The sequence below is a fragment of the Piliocolobus tephrosceles genome, chromosome 1, assembly GCF_002776525.5.
Source record: "Piliocolobus tephrosceles isolate RC106 chromosome 1, ASM277652v3, whole genome shotgun sequence".
In the NCBI taxonomy this organism is placed as follows: domain Eukaryota; kingdom Metazoa; phylum Chordata; class Mammalia; order Primates; family Cercopithecidae; genus Piliocolobus; species Piliocolobus tephrosceles.
In genome coordinates this window covers 69,869,683-69,888,085 of record NC_045434.1, presented here as the reverse complement: position 1 = coordinate 69,888,085, position 18,403 = coordinate 69,869,683, and the positions used below count along the sequence as shown (strand labels likewise).

General features: G+C 37.5%; 1 protein-coding gene across 15 annotated transcripts in view; it reads right to left on the bottom strand.

Annotated features, from left to right (window-relative positions):
• The window catches only part of RPS6KC1 (ribosomal protein S6 kinase C1), a 218,062-nt gene that overhangs the window by 157,706 nt on the left and 41,953 nt on the right, over window positions 1-18,403 (bottom strand). For 13 of the 15 annotated variants that reach the window (XM_023203758.1, XM_023203767.1, XM_023203768.1 and 10 more), the window contains one exon: window positions 6,454-6,569. The exons of 1 other annotated variant lie outside the window; for it this stretch is intronic. Coding sequence is in view for 5 of the 14 variants with exons in the window: in XM_023203756.1 (XP_023059524.1) it covers window positions 6,454-6,569 (116 nt within the window). In the remaining 9 variants the exon portion in view is untranslated. Of the gene's footprint in view, window positions 1-5,950; window positions 6,197-6,453; window positions 6,570-18,403 lie in introns of those variants that run through there. One more of the 15 variants, XM_023203764.2, reaches the window with a different exon arrangement.

Here is an 18,403-nt window from a genome sequence, read left to right as displayed (position 1 = left end):
TATGTAGGGACCAGAGAGGGGTCAAGCTATCCACAAATACCTGGCAAACCATGAGACAGTGCACAGGCACAGAGGAAATTAGAGACTTCAGAGGAAAGTAAAAGCCAGGGCAAATTTTAAAACAGCTGAGACTTTGAAAACACATTTAAAAATCATCAGCATTAAAAGGAAAGCATATAATACACAGGCGTTTAAGCACAAGCAATGACCGAGCACTGGCTGACCACAAAGCTATGCTGACACAGGTCTAACCCCTACATAGCCTGGCTTAAAAATAAAATTAAAATTAAATATTGGGCAGAGATATCAGCAGTCACACACTTCACAGGAAATGGACTGCACAGATTTACTACGGACTAAACACACTAACAAAAAGTGTTAGTTACTAAACACACTAACGTAAAATGGCAAGAATCCTCAGGGAGAAAAGAACATCAGAACCTAGGGTTCTATCGTATATTTCCAAAATACAGATTTTCCAACAAAAAAAAAATTACAGGACATACAAAGACACAGGAAAGTATGTGACCCAAACATGCGAGGTAACCAGTCAATCAAAACTATCTGTGAGGGGACAAAGATGTTGGACTTGGCAAAAACTTCAAAGCAGCCATTAAAAATATGTTCAAATTATCACAGGAAAACATGATTTAAAGAATTAAAAGGACTATGACTCATGAAATAGCAAATATAAATAAATCAAAATTCCTGGGTTAGCCTTCAAAACATAAATATATGTGACCAGGCGCGGTGGCTCACACCTGTAATCCCAGCACTTCAGGAGGCCGAGGAAGGCAGATCACGAGGTCAGGAGATCAAGAGCATTCTGGCTAACAAGGATGGTCTCTACTTTAAAAAACCCCGTCTCTACTTAAAAAAAAAAAAGAAAAACAAAAAATTAGCCAGGCGTGGTAGCGGGCACCTGTAGTCCCAGCTACTCGGGAGGCTGAGGCAGGAGAATGGCGTGAACCTGGGAGGCGGAGCTTGCAGTGAGCCTAGATTGCACCACTGCACCTCCAGCCTGGGTGGCAGAGTGAGACTCCATCTCAAAAAAAAAACCATAAATATATGTACACACATACACACCCTCTAAATCTCTAATAAAAAAAAAAAAAAAACTTCCCACCTAAATTCCACTCCTAGTATATCTAAGAGAAACAAAAATACATATCTGCACAAGAACTTACATGTCAATATTCATAACAGCACCATTCATAATAGCCAAAAGGGGAACAATCCAAATATGCACCCACACACATTGTAGATAAACAAAATGTGGTATATCCATAGCCACACAAAGGAATATTACACAATCACAAAAAAGAATAAAGTACTGACGCATGCTACAACATGAATGAACCATTAAAACATACTACTACATGGAAAAAAAAAACACAGTTTCATTCAAAATAGCATCATAAGATTAAAATGCTTACAAATAAGTTTAAGGCAAGAAGCTCCAGACTTATACCCTGAAAATTACAAAACATTGCTTAAAGAAATTACAGAATATCAGGCCAGGTGCAGTGGCTCACGCCTTTAATCCTAGCACTTTGGGAGGACGAGGCAGGTGGGTCATGAGGTTAGGAGATCGAGACCATCCTGGCTAACATGGTCAAACCTCGTCTCTACTAAAAATACAAAAAAATTAGCCAGGCGTGGTGGCGGGCGCCTGTAGTCCCATCTACTCGGGAGGGTGAGGCAGGAGAATGGTGTGAACCTGGGAGGCAGAGCTTGCAGTGAGCTGAGATGGCACCACTGCACTCCAGCCTGGGCGACAGAGCGAGACTCCATCTCAAAAAAAAGAAAAAAGAAAAAGAAATTACAGAATATCTAAATAAATGTAGAGTCATTTCATTTTCATGGATTGCAAGATAATATTGTTAAAATGACAACTTTCCCCAAACAACTACAGATTCAATACAATTCCAATCAGAATTCTGAGGTGCAAGCCAAAATAGCTCAGCTGGGAGAGCATCAAACTGGGAGAGCATCAAACTGGAGGATTTTAGCAGGTATTTCCAATACCTTCGGCCAGGTGTGGTGACTCACACCTGTAATCCCAGCACTTTGGGAGGCTGAGGCAAGAGAATTACTTAAGGCCAGGAGTTCAAGACCAGCCTGGGCAACACAGTGAGAACCTGTCTCTACAAAAACTTTAAAAATCAGCTGGGTGTGGTGGTGCATGTCCCAGCTACCTGGGAGGCTGAGGTGGGAGGATCCCTTGGGCCCAACAGTTTGAGGTTAAAGTGAGCTATTATTGTGCCACTGCATCCCAGCCTAGGTGACAAACGTGAGACTCCAATTCTTTAAAAAAAAAAAAAAAAGTAAAATAATAAAATAATTTTAAAATTCCATGAGAATTTTTTGTTCACATGGATAAGCTGACACTAATAATTTTTATGGAAGTTCAAATAACTCAAAATTGTCATAACAATTTTGAAAAAGTAAAGTAGGCAAACTTACACTAGCTGACTTCAATACTTAAAAAGCTACCGTAATCAAGACAGTATCGTATTAGGATAAGAACCGGCACACAGATTAATAGAACTTATCAATAGTCCAGAAATAAGTCATCATATTTACAGTCAATTTATTTTCAGCAAGAGTCCCAAGGCAATTCAATGAGGATAATCTTTTCAACAAATGATGCTCAGAATATTAGATATACACATACCAGAAGATGAATTTAGACTGTTCCTTCACACCGTATATAAAATGAACTAAAAATGAATCATAGACCTAACTGTAACATTAAAACTTCTAAAAATAAACACAGAAGAAAATCTTCATGATCTTGGCATACTCAAAAAGTTCCTGGGTATGACAGGCATAACCCAAAAAAAAAAAAACTATATAAATTATACGTCATCAAAGCTAAAAGCTTTTGTGCTTCAAATGACACCATTAAGAAAACTAAAAGGCTACACAGATTGGGGAGAAAGTATTTACAAATCACTTATCTGATAAGACTATTTATACAGAATATATTCAGAACTCTTACAACTCAGTGACAACCCAATCAAGAAAATGAGTAGATTTTAATGGACATTTCACCAAAGATATATGAAAAAAGCATAGGAAAACATGCTCAATATCATTAGCCATTAGGAAACTGAAATTAATACTATGGTAAAATATCACTGCACACCTGCTAGAATGGCTACAGTTAAAAAATCAGACAATACCAAGTGTTGGTGAGGTTGTGGAACAACTGGTAAGTTCAGACATTACTGGCTATTTTCCATTTGGAAAACAGTTTGGCAATTTCTTAAAAATATAAACTTACCAAAAGACCCAGCAATTCCTCTCCTCAGGAATCACCCAAGAAAAATGAAAACATACATCCACACAAAGATTTGTATGCAAATATTCACAGTAGCATTAGTCATAACAGCCAAAACGTAGAAACATCCAAACATGTCCATGAATTTATCAATGAATGAAGAAAATGTGGTATTATCTATACAATGAAATACATTTCACAACATAAAATAACAAAATACTAATACATAACATGAATGAAGCTCAAAAACATTAGGCTAAGTGAAAGAAACCTATATACATACGTTGTGAACAAAACGCTCATATTTTTGAGCTTTTTTCCATATATTTGAAATGATGAGGAAAGGCAAATCTACAGACAGAACAAGGTGGTTGCTCCAGGCTGGGATGGAAAAGGGGATCACCATAGCAAGCAGACACAGAGGTGAGGTAATGGAAATGATCTAAAATTGGATGTTGGCCAGGCACAGTGGCTCACACCTGTAAACCCAGCACTTTGGGAGGCCAAGGCAGGCGGACCACTTGAGGTCAGGAGTTCAAAACCAACCTGGTCAACATTGTGAAACCCTATCTCTACTAAAAATACAAAAATTTGCCAGGTGTGGTGGTGTACTCCTGTAATCCCAACTACTCGGGAGGTGGAGGCAGAAGAATCGCTTAAATCCAGGAGGCAGAGGTTGTGGTGAGCCAAGATCCTGCCACTGCACTCTATCCTGACCAACACAGTGAGATTCCATCTCGGGGGAGAAAAAAAAAGGAATAAAATAAAATAAAATTGGATGTTGGTGACAGGTGCAAAACTCTATAAATTTACTGAAAATCAGTGAATTGTACACTTAAAATTAGTAACTGTACTAATACTAATAAATAACCAACCAGTGAAGAGTATGGGATGGAAAGGTATAGATAATACAAGTTTGGCAACATACTGATAATTTCTGAAACCAGGCAATGGGTCATAGAAGTTCATTATACTATTCATTCTACTCTTATATATGTGGTTTTTTAAAGTAAGTAAAGTTTTGTAAGCAAGTGGCTATATGGTCATTTGCATGTGGCATCATCAATGTCTCTAAAGAGAAAAATAAACTATGATACTATAGCACACCCTGTGAATTAGCTACCCCAAACCTTCCCCGCAACCTTCATCCATGATCAGAACTAGAAAGCTAAGAGTCACCTTCCCAGACTCCTTCAAATTAAGGATGGGCATGTGACCCAGTTCTGGCCAATGAGATGTAAGAAGGACTATCTCTAGATCATGTTTCTGGGAAAGCTTTTAAAAACTGGCATGTTTCTTTTGGCCTTTTGCCTTTCACACCCAAACCCAGAAACCTATGTCATTGATGACATTACTGAGCTCTATACCAGCCCTGGACTACCTTCCTCACTCATACATCTTGTCATATGAGAAATAAATACCTTTTTTTGGTTCAAGCTAATGGAACAAGTTGTTTTTTTTTTTTTCTTGCTTGCTTTATTACCTCTATTTAAAATGACTGAATACCACTGTTGTGATATTCTCAAATCAGTATGCTGTTCCTGCCTAGCACACGGTTAAAGATAGTTCTAAGATACTTTCCAAGATTAGTTTGACTTCTCTTAAACTGTCCAATCTTTCACAAACCCTGAAACTGACAGTCTCATTTCCCAGTGACTTTCAGCAATGATTACAATCACGAATTCCCAGATCCAGAAGAAATAACAATGAACACGTAACTTTTACTTAAATTGTTTAAAGTCTTCAAAAGGACTTCTGTAATCCCTAATTTTTTTTAGCCATATGGCATGTGGTAATTTGCACGACAGCTTTTCACAATTTCTGTAAAGCAATATTCTTGTTTAATAATAAAGTCTTTTTCCATAAAAAACACACTCCCTGACACATAGAAACAATTGTAACAAAGAACAGCAAAGAGCTAAATACTCTATCAATGTGACTTGGCCTTTATCCTAAAGATCTGCATAGGGCCATAGGCAGAAATCACATTTATTATCTCAGCCTAATTTGCAGAATGGTGAAAAATTAAGCAACATGATCAATCATGAGAAATGTTATTTTTACTCTTCTATTACTATCATTTCTATTACTGTAAATTTGCAATGTCTTTCAAAAGAACTTTCTTCAGTAGATGAAACAGATCATAAAAAATAAATTCCTGGGTGACGAAGCACTGGCAAAAATAAATAAACAAACAAATAAATAAATAAATAATCTGTGTAGATCCACTAAACTCAGAAAAATTAAATATCCCACCTTTCATACATATCACTGGTTATATAGTCTAAGAAATTTAACTTATACAAGTGAGTAGATTTTACTTAAAGAAGTAAAAACAATTACAGCACAATCACTTAGATTTCTTTTTTTTAGAAGGCTAACTCAATGCAACAGGAAAAATATGGTAATTAAATACAATGATACCAACTGACAACATACACCGATTCAGTTCAAAATAAATTAGAAAATTATTATTAAAAATGGTGAAAAAAAAAGAAAACTTTAAAGAAAGCATTACATGTCTAGGAACTTAAAACACTAATATCTAATGATCTCCAGCAATATAATTTGCACTGGTCTGCTCTCTAAAACTTTGCAGTTTTATATTTTTGTTATATCTTTATACAAGTCAATATAATTATAACAAATTTAATATAGACTTACGGTGGCTTATATTCCAAGAGTAATCTGCCACTGAAAGACACTTCAAAAAGTGAAGGTAAGTACTGGAGTTTCATGATACTTCATTTTTTTAATGTATTTCAATTATGACAGAGTGAGTTAAATAATCTGTAAGCTCTTTGCACCAATTTTTTAAGATCCATGAATCAAAAATACTCGGGAGTATGAGGCAACAGGAGGCTTGAGCCCAGGGACTCAAGGCTGTAGTACGCCATGATCACACCTGTCAATGGCCACTGAACAACAGGCTAAGCAATAGAGCAGAACCAGTTCCTTGAAAAAAAAAAAAAAAAAAAAAAAAAGCATAAATTTCTACACAAAAAATAGGAGATATGCCGTAAGCATTATTATAGAGCTATTAATTTCTACTTTCATAGTGAATAATGAAATTCAAAAGTAAATGGCATTTTTTATTTTACTTTACTATGAATTACAAAACAAAAGTATTTAATAAAATAGAAAATATTCCAGAAAGACTACCAAACCTTGAAAAAATCTTCAAGCTGTTTACTATTGTAAAGAGCAGGAATATTGGCAGAGAACTGTAGCAGGTCTTCAGCACATTGTCTTCTCTCTTCGATAACAGTTTCATCAAATCGCCCTACAATTAAATAAGAATCAACTCTTAAGGGAAGAATGATCAAAAACTGGTTTATGATAGTTTATGTCCACAGACCAGAAAGTAGCAGCAGGCCTATCACTTAGTTGCTTTGCTTATTATGCAAACTTCTGAAGTCAAATCTAATCTCTACAATTAGAATCAGCAGTACTCTCACTAGAAAAGAAAATGTTTCTGATAAAACAAGAGGCAAAGGTGTCAACTGATAAATAAACGGTACGTTCATAATTTAGAGCCTGTCAGTTTAAGTAAGTTGCCATTTAAGAAGCTAGTTGATTTGAAACTAAAGTTGAAAAGAGAATTTTAAAGAAGTGAAATGGTTTTCTATAGTAATCTAATACTGTAATTACTCATATAATTTTCCCTTTTCTACTCTTTTTGATTTATAACAGGGCTGAAGAGAGGAAATTATGAGAACATCTGTATTATCAGCGGGGTCAAAAACCTCAGCTTGAAGCAAAAAGCTTTTATGCTAAATTCCATGTGTGATGCTGTCAGCATACATAACAGCATGCTTGTGAGAAAAAAAGAACACACATACAGCACCAGCCAGTTCTGCTTTACAAGGTGATCAAAAGGTGGTTTCCATAGAATTTTTAAATGATATATACAATTTGAATGCTGATAAGACATTTTCAGATATGATCATTTTGTAGTACTCTTAGATTACCAGTTGACATTTATCATATGCCATGTATCATACTGATTGCAATAAAAAAATACAAAATCGGAAAAGTAGCATCATCACATACTTAAACATTTTAAGTGCCTTTGCAGAGTATTAACAGAAAACTGAGGCACAAAGAGATTCCTAATTATATAGGCAAGGCAAGTGCCTATATGACTGGCAAGTGAAACTGAACCACTAAAATATCCTCTGCCCAGTGTGTCTCATGCTTATGGTTAAGTGTCTATTTCATGATAACTAAAAGGACCTGAGTTCAAATATTACCTTTATCATTTACTAGCTGTAAAATCTCAGGCAGATTATTTCCTTATTTGCAAAATGTAGGAAATGAATAATGTACTTAAGGTTCCCAGTTCCATGCCAGGCACACAGTAAGCATTTAATAGAATATTACAGTTTGAATCTTCAAGTTCTATCATAGTGACTAAAATACAGAGCATGCTAGCAAACTTTTATTGACTGTGTGAGTGAATAACAAAAACTTTTAAAAGCCATGTAAAAATAAATAAATAATTGACTTAGAGTAAAATGTTATCACAGACAATCTTTTTTTTTTTTTTTTTTTTGAGACACAGTCTCACTGTGTCACCCAGAGTGATCTCAACCTTACTGCAGCCTCAACCTCCCAGGCTCAAGCAATTCTTCCACTTCAGCCTCCCAAGGAGCTGGGACTACAGGCACATGCCACCACAGCCAGCTAATTATTTTGTAGTGAGAGGGTCTCACTACACTGCCCAGGCTAATGTCGAATTCCTGGATGCAAGTGATTCTCCCATCTAGGCCTCCCAAAGTGCTGGGATTGCATTGCAGGCATAAGCCACCATACTCAGCCTATAACAGGAAATCTTTACAGTGGATCCATACACAACCTCTTAGGCAATCGTTCATGGATGGGTTCCAGAGACAATAATCCCACAGAATTCCATGCATATATATATACAGAGGTGCATTTTTCTAAGGATAGGGTCTATAACTTTTACCGGTATCCTGAAAGAGCCTAGGACCAAATAAAGGTCAGCAGGCAAGTGGCAGCCAATTAGAAGATTCCTAACATTCTGTATACTGCTTTACTTACTATAGAATAGGCTGTCCACTGCTATCCAAATATTTGTTCTTGCTTTCTTGCTCAATTTTTTTTTTTTTTTTAATTTTTTTTTTTGAGACGGAGTCTCATTCTGTCGCCCAGGCTGGAGTGCAGTGGTGCGATCTCGGCTCACTACAAGCTCCGCCTCCCGGGTTCAAGCCATTCTCCTGCCTCAGCCTCTTGAGTAGCTGGGAGTACAGGCGTCCGCCACTGCGCCCGGCTAATTTTTTGTATTTTTAGTAGAGACGGGGTTTCACCGTGGTCTCGATCTCCTGACCTTGTGATCCGCCCGCCTCAGCCTCCGAAAGTGCTGGGATTACAGGCGTGAGCCACCCTGCCCGGTCTCTTCCTCAATTTTTATTCAAATGGGTACATGCCAGCCCGGGGGTGGGGGTGGCGAGGGGAACTGTAACTGCCAGCTTGCTTTGCAGTTAGGCATACATATAAACTAAGTTCTGGCAAACAGCACATAAACAAGTTATACTGTAGCCTCCCAGAAATCTTTTTAAAAGACAAACGACATACAACCTCTCTCTCCTTTTCTTCTTTGTCTCTTCCCCCTTCCAAGAAGAACCAAGAAGTGGAAGGTTAAAAATGACACAAACAGGGTGCAGTGGTGCAAACCTATAATCCCAGCTTCTCAGGAGGCTGAGGCCAGAAGGATCACTTGAGCCTAGGAGTTCAAGTCAGCCTGGGCAACATAGCAAGACTACATCTCATTAAAAAATGACAGAGCAACAAGACAGGAGCTTGCATTCCGGGTCACTGTGCAGCTGCCACGCTTGGGGCTACCTCCAAACCTTCTGTCATGAGGAAGAAATTGACTTCTATCTTAAGTTTCTCACAAATAACCAAACCCAACATAATCCATTATGCTACATTTGTTTTTGTTAGTTCTCAGTTCAAGTGCAACAATTAAATTCAACCCTCCCAATAACAATACCAAATCTAAAATGACACTACTCACTTACCTATCACTAATATTATCCAGAAACAAATTTACAAGAACCCCAATAGGTAAAACCAATTCTCTGGCTTGAAAACAATCTAAATGAGTTAATCTTAGGAAAAAATCTACTGGCCAGCTAGATTAAATGCTCATTATTCCTTATTTTGCCTAAATAAGAAAGTATGAATCAGTGTTTATGATTATAGTACAACATATTTATCCCTTAAAAAAGTAAATTCAAGTGCCTATAAATTAATATTAATAATTGCGTAAATATCTAAAAGCTTAGAACAGTAACCCAGAAAATGCACACATTATTTTATGCTTTGACCCACTAGACTACCTGAGAATATCTTTAAATGCATTAACTACTTGTTGAGAAATCTTAACGGAAGTGTTCTTAATATTTAATGGTACCCTAAAAAGATCTTATTTCCATCTGAAACAAATACAAAAAAAAATGGAGGCTTTAATCTTCCCCATTAAGCTAAAGTAAAACACTTAAGCAATGGAATAAATGCCAAAAGCATATTTTCTTGTACTTCTATTGATTTATTGTTTCTATTCCACTAAACTTTGACAAGCAGATATGAATTGAGACTTCTTTTTCAGAATAGTGCACAACCAAAAATAAAGGGTTATGTATTAAATAAGCTTCAATTACATTGAATCCTATTATCAGAACAAATACGATAAAGGAACAAGCTCATTTCTTTGTTCCTAAAATACTTCAGAATAACAACAGAAGAATGGTATTAAGTGGGCAAAGGACATGAACAGACAGGCACTTCTCAAAAGAAGACATACAAGCAACCAACAAACATGAAAATATGCTCAACATCACTGATCATTAGAAAAATGCAAATCAAAACCATAATGAGACACCACCTCACGCCAGTCAGAATGGCTATTACTAAAAAGTCAAAAAATAACAGATGCTGGCGAGGTTGCACAGAATAAGGAATGCTCACAAACTGTTCATGGGAGCGTAAATTAGTTCAGCCCCTGTGGAAGGCATGTTTGAGATTTTTCAAATAACTAAAAATAAAATTGGCTGGGCGCGCTGGCTCAAGCCTGTAATCCCAGCACTTTGGGAGGCCGAGACGGGCGAATCATGAGGTCAGGAGATCGAGACCATCCTGGCTAACACGGTGAAACCCCGTCTCTACTAAAAAATACAAAAAACTAGCCAGGCGAGGTGGCGGGCGCCTGTAGTCCCAGCTACTCAGGAGGCTGAGGCAGGAGAATGGCGTGAACCTGGGAGGCGGAGCTTGCAGTGAGCTGAGATCCGGCCACTGCACTCCAGCCTGGGCGACAGAGCAAGACTCCGTCTCAAAAAAATAAATAAATAAATAATTAAATAATAAAATAAAATAAAATTACCATTTTACCCAGCCATCCCATCACTAGAGATATACTCAAAGGAAAAATAAATCGTTCTATCAAAAAGACACCTGCAGTCTCATGTTTATCGTAGCACTATTCACAATAGTAAAGACATGGGATCTACCTAGGTGCCCATCGACAGCGGACTAGATAAAGAAAATGTGGTACATATACACCGTGGAATACTACATAGCCTTAAAAAAGAATGAAATAATGTCCTTTGCGGCAACATGGATGCAGGTGGAGGCCATTATCCTAAGTGAATTAACACAGGAATAGAAAACTAAATACCACATGCTCTCACTTATAAGTGAGAGCTAAACACTGGGTACACATGGACACAAAGATAGGCCCAACAGACACTGAGAACTCCAAAAGTGGGGATGGAAAGAGGGAGATAACTGTTTAAAAAACTATCTATTGGGTACTATATTCATTATTTGGGTGGTAAGTTCATTTGAAGCCCACATCTCAACACCACACAACATACCCAGGTAACAAACCTGCACATGTACCTGCTGAATCTAAAAAGAAATAATGTTTTCTCGTTTCCTGATAATAGTAAAATTTTTAAGAGACCATTAACACATGAATTAGACAAACAAATGACTGGGAGAAAACATTTGCAAAACATCAAACTACTGGTATCTAAGATATACAAAGAACTCCAGCCCCACAAAATAGGCAAAAGATGTAAACAGATAACTCAGAAAAAAAAAAAAAAAAAGATATATTAGTGGCTAACAAGGATGTGAAAAAATCTCTAGCCTATTAGTAATCAAGGAACTGAAAAGTTAAAACCACAATAAGATACCATTACACATGCCCCAGAATGGCTAAAATTAGAAAAGCTGATAATGCTCAATGTTGGTAAGAGTATGAAACAGCCAATGTCATACATTGTTGATGGGAATATCAAATGATACAAGCACTTTTGGAAAGTCTCTTAGTTTCTTATAAAATAAAATATACACCTATCTTATGATCCAGAAATTATATTCCTAGCTATTTACCCAAGAGAAACATATGTCCACATAAAGATGTTTATCATAGACTTACTTAAAAATCGCCCCAAACTGGTAACATTCCAGGTGCCCATTGACAGGACAGTGGATAAACAGACTGTGGTACATTTAAACCAAACAGCAATAACAAGGAATGGACCTCTGATGAACACCATAGTATGGATGAATCCCATAAACATGTTGCAGGAGGGAAGCCAGATACAAAAAGTTTGTACAGCATGATTCCATTTAAAATCCAGGACGTACAAAACTAATACATAGTAGAAAAAGTTCCTTCTGGGGAGCTTGAGGGCAAGGATTGACAGGGAAGGGGCAAGAAGCAAACTTTTAGGTGTTGGTAATGCTCTATATCTTGATAGGGGTTTGGGTTATATAGGTATATGTTTGTCACACATACAATGGGACACTTAAGATTTGTGCCTTTAACTGTATGTAAACTTATCTAAACAAAATGTTAACAAATATTGAACTCTTATTAATGATAATATGTTAAAGTACTTATGGGTGAAGGACACTTGTATCTGCACTTCATGCTGAAATGCATAAAAACAAGACAGATTATGGAGAGATATATGATAAAGAAAATATAGCAAAATATCACTGTACACATCTTTCAACTTGCCTATATGCTTGAAAATTTTCACAATAAAATGTTGTGTAAATAAAGTCCACCACAGAGAAAAAATAGTACTGGTAGCATACATGAAAAAACACAACGAATTTTAATGAAATAATTTCTATAATTAATATATTTAATAAAGACAACCTAATTTGAAAATTTTCAAAAAAGTAGCAGCAAGATTCAATAGTCATCCTAATGACAGACAATAACCTTGCAACTACTCTGTACTTGTGTATCCTTCAACATAATCAAAAGTTCACTTGAAAGGCTGTAACAACATGAGAAATCATAATCAGGTGCTTCTCCTACTGCAGCTTTGAATTTCCATTCATAGTACCAATGTTTATTTTCCTGTGAACAGAGTAGAAAAATTATAGGTAAACACAGAAAATGCAGAACAAATTGTTCCCAAGGTTTACTGTGCAACATTATATACCTCATCTTATTGAATTTCAATTTACTGCTCTTCACAGATACTGCATTTTTCACAAATTGAAAATTTGTGGCAACATTTTTCCAACAGCATGTGCTCACTTTATGTCTCTGTGTCACATTTTGGTAAATGTCACAATCAAACTTTTTCATTATTATTATATCTGTTGTAGTGATTTATGATCAGTAATCTTTGGTACTGGCATTTGCAATACAATAACATTGTTTTGAGGCACCACAAACCACAAGAATATAAAACGCAAACTTAGGTGATAGATGTTGTATGTGTTCTGACTGCTCCACCAACCAGCTGTACCCAATCTCCCTTTCCTCAGGCCGCAGTATTCCCTGAGACACAACAATATTGAAAGGATGCCAACCTCTACAATGGCCTCTAAGTATTCAAGTGAAAGGAAGAGTTACAGGTGTCTCACTTTAAATCAAAAGCTAGAAATAAGGCAGGGTGCAGCGGCTCACACCTATAATCCCAATAATCTGACAGGGAGAGGTGGGCTGATCAGTTGAGCCCAGGAGTTTGAGACCAGCCTAAGTAACACAGGGTGAAACTCCATCTCTACAAAAAAAAAAAAAAAAAATTAGCCAGGCACGGTGGCACATGCCTGTAGCATAACTGTAGTCCCCTGTAGTCTCAGATATTCAGGAGGCTGAGGTGGCAGGACGCTAGAGTCCCAGAGGTCAAGGCTGCAGTGAGCCATGATCACATCACTACACTCCAGCGTCGGAAACAGAGCAAGACTCAGTAAGGAAGGCAGAACACAAACGAAGAAATGTTGAAAGTCAGGCCTCTTGCACCAGTTAGCCAAGTCATGAATACAAAAAACAAGTTCTTGAAAGAAATTTAAAATGTTATTCCCATGAACACATGAATGATAAGAAAGTGAAGCAACCTTATTGCTGATATGGAGAAAGTAAACCAGCCCTAACATTCCCTTAAACCAAAGCATACCCCAGAGCAAGGCCCTAACTCTCTAATTCTATGAAGACTGAGAGAGGTGAAGAAGCTGCAAAAGAAAAGTTGGAAGCTAGCAGAGGTTGGTACATGAGGTTTAAGGAATGAAGCCATCACCGTAACATAAAAGTGCAAGGTGAAGCGGCAAGGGCTGCTCTGTAGAGACTGCTTCAAGTTATAAAGAAGATCTAGCGAAGATCATTGACAAAGATGGCTACACTAAAGAATAGATTTTTAATGGAGACAAAACAGCCTTCTTTTGCAAGAAAATGCTATCCAACACTTTCATACCCAGAGAGGAGAAGTCATGCTTGGTTTCAACACTTCAAAGACAGGCTGAGTCTTCTGTTAGAAGCTAATGCAGCTGACTTTAAGTTGAAGCCGATGTTTACTGACCATTCTGAAAATCCTAGGGCCTTTAAGAATTAGGCTGAATCTACTCTGCCTGTGTTCCATCAACAGACAAAGCCTCAATGACAGTACATCTGTTAATAGCATGGTCTACTGAATATTTTAAGACCACTGTTGAGACCCACTGCACAGAAAAAAAGATTCCCTTCAAAACAAATTTTTTTGAGACAGTCTCACTCTGTCCCAGGCTGGAGTGCAGTGGTGTGATCTCAGCTCACTGCAGCCTCTGCCTCCCGGGTTCAAGTGATTCTCTTGCCTCAGTCTCCTGAGTAGCTGGGATTACAGGTGCACACCACCATGCCTGGCTAACTTGTATTTCTAGTAGAGATGGGGTTTCACCATGTTGGCCAGGCTAGTCTTGAACCCCTGATCTCGTGATCCACCCACCTTGGCCTCCCAAAGTGCTGGAATTACAGGTGTGAGCCACTGCGCCCTGCCCTTTCAAAATATTATTGCTCACTGACAATGAATCTGGTTCACTCGTAGTTCTGGTGGAGATGTACAAGGAGTTAATGATGTTTTCATGCCAGGTAACACAATATCAATTCTGCAGTACATGGGATCAAGGAGTAATTTTGTACTTTCAATCCTCCTTATTTACCTATATATTTCTGTGTGTATATAATATATATAAGCCTCTCCCTCACCCCCAATTACCCAACATTGATTTATTATTTATTATTTAAGAAATACATTTCATAGGCTATAGATGACATACAAGTGATTCGTCTCACAGATCTAAGCAAAATAAGTTGAAAACCTTCTGGAAAGGATTCACCATCCTGAATGCCATTGACAACATTTGTGATTCATAGGGGAAGGTAAAACTATCAACTTTGTATTTTTTTCTTTGATACAGTGTCTCATGCTGTCACCCAGGATGGAGTGTAGTAGTGCGGTCTCAAATCACTGCAACCTCCGCCTCCCGGGTTCAAGCAATTCTCCTGCCTCAGCCTCCCAAGTAGCTGGAATTACAGGCATGTGCCACCACGTCCGGCTAATTTTTCACCATGTTTGCCAGGCTGGTCTCGAACCCGTGACCTCAAGTGAGCCACCTACCCTGCCCTCTCAAAGTGTTGGGATTACAGGCATGAGCCACCACACCCGGCCAACATTAATAAGATTTTTGAGGTTGATTCTAACCGTCATGGACGACTTTGAGGGGTTCAGGACCTCAGTGGAGGAAGTAACTGCAGATGTGGTAGAAACAGCAAGAGAACGAAAACTGGAAGAGAAGCCTGAAGATGTGACTGAATTGCTGCAATCTCATGATAAAAGTTAAACGAACAAGGAGTTGCTTCTTATGGATGAACAAAGAAAGTGGTTTCTTGAGAAGGAGTCTATTCCTGGTGAAGATGCTGTGAACACTGTTGAAATGACAACAAAGGATTTTGAATGTCACATACACTTAGTTGGTAAAGCAGTCACAGGATTTGAGAGGACTCCAATTTTGAAAGAAGTTCTACTGCAGGTAAAATGCTATCAAACACCATCACATGTTACAGAGAAATCTTTTGTGAAAGGAAGACTCAATGGATGCAGCAAATCTCATTGTTGTTTTATTTTAAGAAATTGCCACAACCACCCCTAATTTCAGCAACCACCACCTGATCAGTCGGCAGCCATCAACATGGAGACAAGACCCACCACCAGCAAAAGATTGCCACATACTGAAGGCTCAGATGAAAATTAGCATTTTTAGCAATATAGTATTTCTTAATTAAGGTATGTATATTTTTTAAGACATAGTGCTACTGCACACTTAATAGACTACAGTACAGTATAAACCACAACTTTTATATGTACTGGGAAACCAAAATATTCTGTATGACTCACTTTACTGTGATGGTCTGAATCCAAATCTACAATATCTCTGAGGTATACCTATATATTTGTGTGTGTGTATAATATATATAAACCACTCCCCTACCCCCAATCACCCAACAATGGTTTATTAAAAGCTCTGGAGGGGAGGGAATTAAATCCAAACATTCTAACTAAGCTCATTAGTCACTAGAAATAAAGCCTCTCTGTTTGATTTATAACCTGTCTTTGGAATCTTCCCTATGTTGTGTTTATTATTTAGAACAACTCCTAAATAGCAGAGTTTACAACTTTTTTAAAATGCACATGTTAGTCATCAAAAGCTAGTTCATGGAACTAAAACTTATACGTGACCAGTATGAAATTATCTAGAAAAGCTTAATGCTGATGAATCTTAACTATATCAAAAGTTCATTCACAAAGTAAAAAGAAAGAGAGGTCAAGATTCTCTGCATTAAATTCTCTCTAGCCAAACTGCACCAGGAACATACTTGTAGTTAAACAAGCTGAATTTATTACTTCTTGCAACTAAGGAGAATATATACCATTGGGAACACTGGGGCATTTCACCAAAAGGGTAACAGAAAGGACTTACAGGGCTTTGGCCTGTGTTAGCTACTTTTGGGAAGGGTTCAAGAACGTGGGGTTCTGCCCTGGATTGGATGCTGTCAGGAAGTGGAGGTAATCCTATGATTCTCTCAATTCTAATTCTATAATTCTATGATTTTTAATATATCTTACTATGAAGCAGGAAAAATGAAGCAAGGCTAAGGCTGATTTATAAAGAAGCAGTAGTCATTCATTGTAACCAGAATGAGGATATTTGATCATTTTTGTGACTTGAACAATGTTTATGTTTTTGTCTGTGTTCAGACATGACTACAGGATGGTCTTGTTTTTGTTGTCCTCCAAGGACATGGAGTGATCTTGTGTAATGCTCATGTTCTATGAAATTGTTTGTGTTCAATAGGAGAACAACACAGCCTAATTGTGAATTCCAGGCCAACTCTAAGAAACACCAAGGTCAAACCAATATAGTGCATGGCCAGTTCTTAGCTATTGGGAGCTGCCTGTCTCTTTCTCACAGGAAGTCATACTCTGATGACAGATACAAGAAACAATGATCTATTCATGAGAAAACAATCAGACAGATATAGTTTGTGAAACTGACAAAACTATTGTTCTACGCTCTTTAAAAATGTCAGTGTTACGAAAAATCAAAAAGAAAAAAAAATAAGGACTATTCTAGATTAAAGAAACAAACCAAGAGAGGCATGATTATGAAACAAACAAACAAAAAAGCTAAAAGGGACATTTCAAGGACAACTACAGAAATCTGAAGATGGACTGCCTATTATATAAGATTGCATCAATGTTAAATTTCATAAGTGCAATATGGTATTATTTTTTGTTTGTTTTGTTTTTTTTGCAATATGGTATTATGATCATAGCAGAAATATTGGGAGTAGGCATGAAATATCATAATGTCTGCATTTTACTCTCAAATGGTTCAGGAAAAAATGAGAGACACACACATAGAGACGGAAATGCAGAAAACGTGGCAAAATGTTAACGATCCATGAATTTGGGGGGAAAAAGGTACGTATGTGTTCACTATACTATCCTCTTGGTGGGGGGTGGAGCGTAAATTTGAAATTTTGTCAATTTAAAAACAAAATAGAGAAAAATACATGAGTTCAGTGCTATACTGATGAGATGAATAACCAGGAAGGGTAAACAGCTAACTCAGCTGAAAAGAAGCATGGCAAACTACCTAGAAGAGACATCTTCTGAAAGCCTAACCAGAAACTCCACAGTGGAGCAACACAAAACTAAAGGAGACACAAGAGAGTAAGGCATGTTAGGGAATGGCAAACTCACTGAACAACAGGTAATAGCTAACATTAGCTGATATGCGTCTAGCATGGAGCTAAATATAATACAGATATAATTGTCACAACAGTAAGGTATTACCCTTACCTTACCAATAAGATAACTAGACTCAGATGTTAATTTGTGTAAGATCACACTGGTGGTAAAGAGTTAACAAAAGATATGGGTCTAAATCTATCTGACTGCAAAAAATAAGTACTTCTCACCATACCATTAGAACAATAACTACATCAGCTCGATGATATATAAAATTACAATAGTACTCCTTTGCTGCTGAAGTTTACTTACTAATGTAAGAGGACCTATAAAAAGGTAGATGATTGGCTGTGTGCGGTGGCTCACACCTGTAATCCCAGAACTTTGGGAGGCTGAGGCGGGCGGATCACCTGAGGTCAGGAGTTTGAAACCAGCCTGGCCAACATGGTGAAACCCCATCTCTACTAAACTACAAAAATTAGCCGGGCACGGTGGCAGGCATCTGTAATCCTAGCTACTCAGGAGGCTGAGGCAGGATAATCGCTTGAACCCAGGA